Genomic DNA, 7,195 nt, shown 5'->3' on the forward strand with positions numbered 1-7,195 from the left:
TTTTCATTTAATTTGTAAAGAACCTGTCAGATTATCTCCACTACATAATGCTGCATTTGAAAGTGCAAGCTTGCCTGTGATTTTCAAAAGCACAACCCTTTTAGATGACAATTTTGTCCAAATTAAACAGCAAGTAACAGATCTTTTGAGAAATCTGTACATCACAACAGACTTGCCATCTGAGTCCTGACAAGAAACAGGGACTGTAGGTCTTTTGCACAGTAGGTGGTATAAAGTGTCATGGTGGACTAGCAGAACATTGACCACAAGTGTATGGACCTAGGTTTGGTGGACCTTCTGTATAACAAAGGATGGTTAGTTTGTTCAGAGTTGAAGACCCCTGACCACCCTTAAATATGTAAACAAATCAGAGGTTGAGGAGAGTTCAGAGCCTGTATTCAATGGCAATATTCTGGAAAAAGGACTCCATTTAGAACCATGGCTGGGTTGGATGATACATTCAGGGTGAGACTGCATGTATTCTGCACCCCATTCCATTTCAACTGTCAGGGGGGGTTGTCCAAATTCCTTCACATGTAATCTAGATAGCGTTTGGGGGAGGGGAAAGCTTTGGAAGATCTTCCCACAAGAGTTTAGAAGCAGAGTTTAAAGCATGCTTGGAGCAAGAGCAGGACATGCCCCAAATCATTTGATAGGCAGGCTGGCTTGGATATGTCATCCAAAATGGCCCCATTTTTTATGGCTAGACTTGGTGATATTGGATTCTAGTTATGTACCTAAAACACTAGGGCCTAGATTCAAAAACTACACAGGTAACATTGTGAACACAAAACACATTTGTCTTTCTGTTTTCAATCAGTACTCTCCCAATGTGTCATGGCAAACTTCTTTTGAAACAGAGGAATTTCAAAAGCAGCTTGTGCTATGGTGGGCAAGTGGGGGGAGAGTGTTTGCTTGTCTGCTATTCAAAGCAAGACAGCAAATCCCCCTGGGTATGCCCAAACCTCAACTAGCTGTTCTAATTGCAGCCAAGAGCTGCAATCCTTAGTGAGATTTGCAAGTCAACAGTTTTAGAACTGGGGTTTAAGGATGATCCAAAATTAAGCAAAAGTTAATAACAGAACAATCCTAGGCATGTCTACTCAGAAGTAAGTCTCATTGTGCTCAATGGGCTGAACTACCAAGAAAGCACGTATAGGATTGTAGCCAAAGGGCGCAATCCTAACCAACTTTCCAGCACTGGCATAGCTGTGCCAGTGGGGCATGTGGTGCATCCTGCAGTTGGGGGGCAGTCATAGAGGCCTCCTCAAAGTAGGGCAATGTTTGTTCCCTTACCTCAGAGTTGCATTGTCCTTATCTCAGTGCTGGAAAGTTGGTTAGGATTGCGCCCTATGATACCTAGCTTGGCAGATAGTTTAGCAAGGGCAAAACCCGAAACCAAGTTGAAAAGTGTCTCCTGTATTCTCGTGTGTATTATTTACTCCCTGTGAAATGACAGAAAATAATATAGGAAAATGTTTACTATTGAAAAAAATTAAGTAGTACATCATTTAATTGCTATTTATTTTCATAAACATGAGGTATTTCAAAGTGCTATAAAGATGCAGCACTAAATGTACATCGTTGGAAGAAATTAAACACAGAACTTTGCAATTACTCAGTTCTATGCAACAAACATTAACAAATACATTAACTGGAAGAAACAGGCTAGGAAAAAAGGCATATATAGTAAATTTCTTTACAAAAGTTTTCTTAGTTCAAAAAAGTGATAAAGTAATATCTACTCAAAATTTTCCACAACCATTTTCATACGAAAATATAAGTATCAAATTTAGTTATGTATCAGCATCATACTAAAGTATACAGGCAGTGTAAGAATTAGTACAGTACATAACAGAGATTAACAATATATTTGTATACAAAACATGCTCCTCAAACATTGAGGTATTACAGTACTTAGGTATGAACTTCCAGTCTAATATTGGTACAAAAGTCACCTCTCATAACCCAAGACATGTACAAAAGGCAAATGTGTATATGGTATTTACAGAGGCGGGTGTCTTGTTTTGTTTTTCCTGCAGGGATACAAAATGGCTTTGCCCATCACACCAGGCAGAACATAAGCACCATTTAAAAAGGAATGAATGTTTCCCAACTCAACAGAATGTCATAAGCAGGTCCCAACGCTCACAACATTGAAAGAACATCTACAGTTCTAAGAGGAAATACAAAAGCATTCCATCTTGGTTTGGCAGTCTGTTCAGCTCCGTACAAGGACATCCATCTGCTCTCCATCCCGATAAAAGAATTTTGTCAACTGCTTCCGAGACTGGATTGAAAGGAAAACCAACATTCTTAACGTCAAAAAACACAACTCTCTTTAAGGAATCAAAAATGTGCAAAGTGGCAGTGGCTGTCCATATTAGACAATTTTAAAAAAAGGAAAAAAGAATAGTGTGTTCAAAAAAAAAATTAGCAAGTCTGCATGTGTTCTAATTTTTTTATCAACTGCTGTTGTCTGACTTCCAATTTTTCCTTTTCTAGCAATAATTTGTCCTCCTCTGCCTGTAGGGAATGAACGTATTCAGTGGCTTTTTTCAAGATGACAACTTTTGCGGCTTTCTCATTATTAACCAGTTCAGGCACATGGTCCCTTAACGTGAGGAAACTTGACCTCAGGTCATTGCGTCGTTGGCGTTCTAGGATGTTGTGGTTACGCCGACGCTCGCTGTCTTCCGAGTCAGAGTTTCGAGGACTTGAGCTCTTCAGCTTTGGCTGGGTCATGGGTTTGACTGGACGGGGGGCTTCATTTTTTAGCTTTTTCTGTGGGGGCGCATCTTCGCTTTCCATATATGGAGAAGGTGCAGCATAGTTATGTTGCTGATGGATAGGGGCACAGCGCTTCAGTATCACTTCATTTGGCTGAGTTCTCACAGAGGCAAAAGTGGTGGCGTTTTTGGGGCGCACTGTAATAGTTAGGGTAGTAACAGATTTGTTGGATGAGGAACGCCTCTTTTCCACCGTCACCACGTCAATTTCTTCATCATCATCCTCTTCTTCTTCGTCTTCATCTTTGAAAATATAGCAAGAAAAAAAAACCCCAAAATGTTATTCTCTCAGGGAAACATACCAGAAGGTTCTCAAGCATTTAGCATTAATTAGCATATATGTGCTAAATAAAAGCAATTCCCAGGGCAAATGGCAATGTATAAATATTTAAGCAGCAAAAATATGCAGTGCAGGCAGGGAAACAGCATTTAAAAGGTAAAAAAAAAATACAAGTTTGTATATCCAAGCCTTAGAGACTATATACCAGCAAGTTTTTAATAAGACTGGTTGTGTCTCCATGTAGTGAAAAGAATGGGATTTCAAGCTATGCAGGAAGAGGAAGAAATGAAATAATTAATGAATACAGAAGGGCATAAAGGATATTCGAAAGAAATACTAGAATTTGCATTTTAAACAACCATTCTGTGCTCTAAATTCCATGCACAATACACACAATGTAAAGGACATGGACACACACACACACACTTTAGAGCACATCTTGCTTCATTGAAAAGGGGCTGGAAAACTGAACAATTGCTGGATTTGTTCTAATGGCAAAATGGAAAGCTGTTCCAGTTGGTAGGTCCCTTTAAGCCAAAGTTTTGGTTTACTGCCAAGAAGACAGCTGTTGGGAGGAAGTGCTCCCTCACTCAAAGCTGTCAGGATGCAGACATGAAGGGGGCAGCAAGTCTTTGAAACAGGAGGCTGACCATCAAGTTTATGATTATGGTCATATGGATCCACTCATTTACATAAGACAATCTGTGTTTATGGTCATACCGGATAAAGCCCATCGATGTTTCACTCAAGATAAAGCAAGCATTCTGTGTTTTTGCTGTGCTAAAACCAAAGATGAGATTTGTCCTATAGCCACTGCACAGCTGAATGTTTCACTACTGCAGCCTTGTGCAAAATGCAGCATCAATCTACCCCCACCCAAAAGAAAACATTCTAGTCTAAAAACAGTCTGATTTCTACATGAACAGCTCCTTTGAGGGAAGTAGAAACAACAAAAATGGAATAAACTGTATTATAGTATTTAGCATAAGGGAATTTAAAAAGGGGAGGAATCTCATCCTTTCATCCAGCATGAAATCTCTTCCAACCCATGAAGACCCATACAACTATCTGAAAAAGAGCTCCCAAAGGAAACTTTTTGATATCATACTGACCTAAGAGAAGAGGCAATCACACTGCCACCTACCGATCAATGTTTGTAATATTTCAAACAGGGAGGGAAAAAGCCCAGCTATTTGGACAACCAGATAATCTGCTAGTTTATTTTTTAGTAACCTTTAAAAAAAGGCCAGCAGACTAGGATTCATGACGTTTTTGTCCTTACAAAATAAGGTCAGTTGCACTATGTATCCTGTCTGATCTAGACAGCCCCTGCTCAATGTTCCTACAAGATTCACCTTAGCTCAGCCCCTCAATACCAGAGGTTTACACACACAACCATAGGGCAGCACCTACACTGTAAGGATCAAACAGTTTCTCTTCTTTTCACCTCTTCCCATCCCTGGTCTCCTCTGTCTCATTACTAATGATACCTAATCTCTCTCTGCATCTTGCTAGTTGGCAGTAAGAAGCTCCTCAAAGGTTCTGGCCATCAACTTTCTCCAAACACAAGACCAAAGAATATGGACGCCCTTCCTTTAGTCATCAGATCATATTAGTGCTTATGCATGCGTGAAGAAAAGAAAGGCCTTGTTTAATCTGGTTGCAGAAAGGTAGAGCTTGGGAAAGAACCACAGAAAAATCACCCCTTTGTCACTGTCCAAGACCACAAGTCTGTCAAAATGAAGGAACTAAAGCTTTATCATGCCAGCTCAGTGTTACTAATGACCTGCATTTCTGCCCTTTCAGAACCATCCAAACTCCTGCTCCTGGCTGGGCTTACAAAAACATATGTGCTACTAAGGAAGGGAGTGAGGGAGGGCATGAAGTCCTGTCATGACGTGCACATAACAAAGGATGTCGTCATTTACCAGAATCACTGAGCGTATCATCTCCCGAACTGCTGTTGGCCCTGCTGTCACTGGTGGCACTTGGGTGGCGGCCACTGCTGCTGCACTGCTGACTGGGAGCAGCTGCCCCTTGCGCGATGATCCCACTGCTGCTCCTACTAATATTTCCCCGGATCCCAGCCACACCCCCTGCAGCGGAGGCTGGAGCTGAAACCACTGGCTCCCTCTTGGTAATGGGAAAAGGGAAAACCACTGCTGGATCCACACACTCCGAAACAGAGTTGTTGAGTTCTGCTGGGCTGCTGCTATTGTTCCCAGGGCTGGGGCTGGGGGTGGCGGCCGCAGCAGCAGCAGCAGCTGTGGCAGACCCAGCTGTGGAAGGAGCCACAGTTGCTCCTCCTTTGCTCTGCAGCTTCTCACTCACTGCCCTCTCCAGCTTCTCCCGGGCAGAGAACCCACTCCACATGCAGTCCTGGATGATGATGGAGTTGAGGTTGCAGCTTTCTCCCAAGCCTGTCTCGAAGGAGTCCCCTCCATCCGCACTGCCCCACAGGTCACCTTCCGGGGGCAGCAGCAGCAATTCTGAAGCCCAATCCAGAGGGTCGCTGGTTCGGAACCCCCCTAGAGCCACTCCTCCCCATGACATTGGGGCTCCTCCTGGGGGGTTCTCCTGTAGACCTATTGGGCTCGGAGACAGAGGAGGTGTAGGCAGTAGTTCAAACTTTTTCCAGATGTCCTCCCCTGGGGGGGCAGAATCCGGGCCACACAAATAAAAATCATCTTCATCTGGGTAGAAGCAAGGTTGCAAAGAGTCAAACTCGAGATCTGGGTTTTTACTGACCATCCCGGGCATCTCTGTGGTTTTCTTCAACAGAAGGAATCCTTAAGGTTGAATATGACAATTTCGAGGGAACTGTGTTTGTTCTCCACTTGGTAGGGAAGGCTGTGCCCCCCCCTTTCCCAGCAGGACCTGAAACTAAACAGGGGAGAGAGAAAATACACATTAGTTTTAAATAAAAAAACAACAACACAGACATATATAGCTATACTGTGATGCATACAGTCACCTCTATTTTTTTTTAAAAACAAAGCTCTGCCAATAATTTGAGGGGGGGGGAATGTAGCAAAAAGGCAGTTAGTAAGCAAAGATTTTTTAAAAAAATCAGATTGCATGCATGGGTAGTCATCCACTTCCTGGTTTTTCTACCTTCTGCAAGGTAGAAAATATATCTGCAATAAATATATATATTCACAGATGCAGAGACTGAACTGCGCCCAGCGCTAAGCCCTGCAGAAAAGCCCTGTGGATATTCCAGCAAAGTCAGTGAGGAAGTTTATTCCCTCTTTTGTCATCTGCAGGCTAGGCAGGGAGGGAAAAGGAGGGCGACGGGTGTAAAGGAGGGAGGCAGGCAGGGAGGGGAGAGGCGCTCGCAGCTACTCTGCACAGTGCCATTCCATTCAGCGGCAAGAAACCTACGCGCAGTGATGAGAGTGGGAGGGGGCAAGACCAGGAGATCTCTCCAAGCGGCCGCATTATGCAATTGAATGAAATTCAGACAGGCACAGGCGCACCACTAGCATCGCCGATGCTAACCTTTCCCAAAGGTAAAGCAACTTTCTGTATCCTGACCCACACACAAGGGGGGAAGGGAGAAAGAGGACGCGACTGCTCAGAGGAGGGGTCCTCTTGTTGTCACTGCCTGCACGCTAAGGCTACAATCCTAGCCACGCTTTCCTGGGAGTAAGTTCCATTGACTAGAATGGGGCTTACTTCTGAGCAGACAGGCACAGGATTGGGCTCTATGGCTGCAATCTTATCCACTCTTTCCTGGGAGTAAGCCCCATTGACTAGAATGGGACTTACTTCTGAGTAGACACGCAAAGGAGTGGGCTCTATGACTGCGATCTTATCCACTCTTTCCTGGGAGTAAGCTCCATTGACTATAATAGAACTTTGGAGTAGACAGGCATAGGATTGGGCTCTGAATGGCTCAGAGCCCAATCCTATGCCTGTCTACTCTGAAGTAAGTCGCATTATAGTCAATGGAGCTTACGCCCAGGAAAGTGTGGATAGAATTGCAGCCTCAATGCACACTACAAGTTTCAATCGCATCTTTATTCATCTTCCAGGTTTAACCCTCCACAGATCCGCACTTTTTTTTTAAGGAGTGGGATGTGGGGGGGGGATTGAACCCTAACCACAGCCCACCCCGCGATCT

The 7,195-nt window shown here is 43.6% G+C and overlaps 1 protein-coding gene across 1 annotated transcript; it reads right to left on the reverse strand.

The window, feature by feature from the left end:
• Positions 1–1,507: 1,507 nt before the first annotated feature.
• On the reverse strand, positions 1,508–6,257 carry MYCN (MYCN proto-oncogene, bHLH transcription factor). The gene is made up of 3 exons (XM_066639859.1): positions 6,184–6,257; positions 4,998–5,952; positions 1,508–3,032 (listed from the first exon to the last, which is right to left on the reverse strand). The coding sequence occupies exons 2-3, from the start codon at positions 5,827–5,829 to the stop codon at positions 2,434–2,436; spliced, it is 1,431 nt and encodes a 476-aa protein (XP_066495956.1). The 5' UTR covers positions 5,830–5,952; positions 6,184–6,257; the 3' UTR covers positions 1,508–2,433.
• Between the last annotated feature and the right edge of the window lie 938 nt (positions 6,258–7,195).

The sequence above is a fragment of the Tiliqua scincoides genome, chromosome 1 (genome assembly GCF_035046505.1).
Source record: "Tiliqua scincoides isolate rTilSci1 chromosome 1, rTilSci1.hap2, whole genome shotgun sequence".
NCBI classification, from domain to species: Eukaryota; Metazoa; Chordata; class Lepidosauria; order Squamata; family Scincidae; genus Tiliqua; species Tiliqua scincoides.

Coding starts and splice junctions, on each gene's coding strand:
- MYCN (XM_066639859.1), bottom strand. CDS start 5,829: ATGCCCGGGATGGTCAGTAAAAACCCAGATCTCGAGTTTGACTCTTTG. Junction 3,033..4,997: donor TGATACGCTCAGTGATTCTG/GTAAATGACGAC, acceptor ATATTTTCAAAG/ATGAAGACGAAGAAGAAGAG.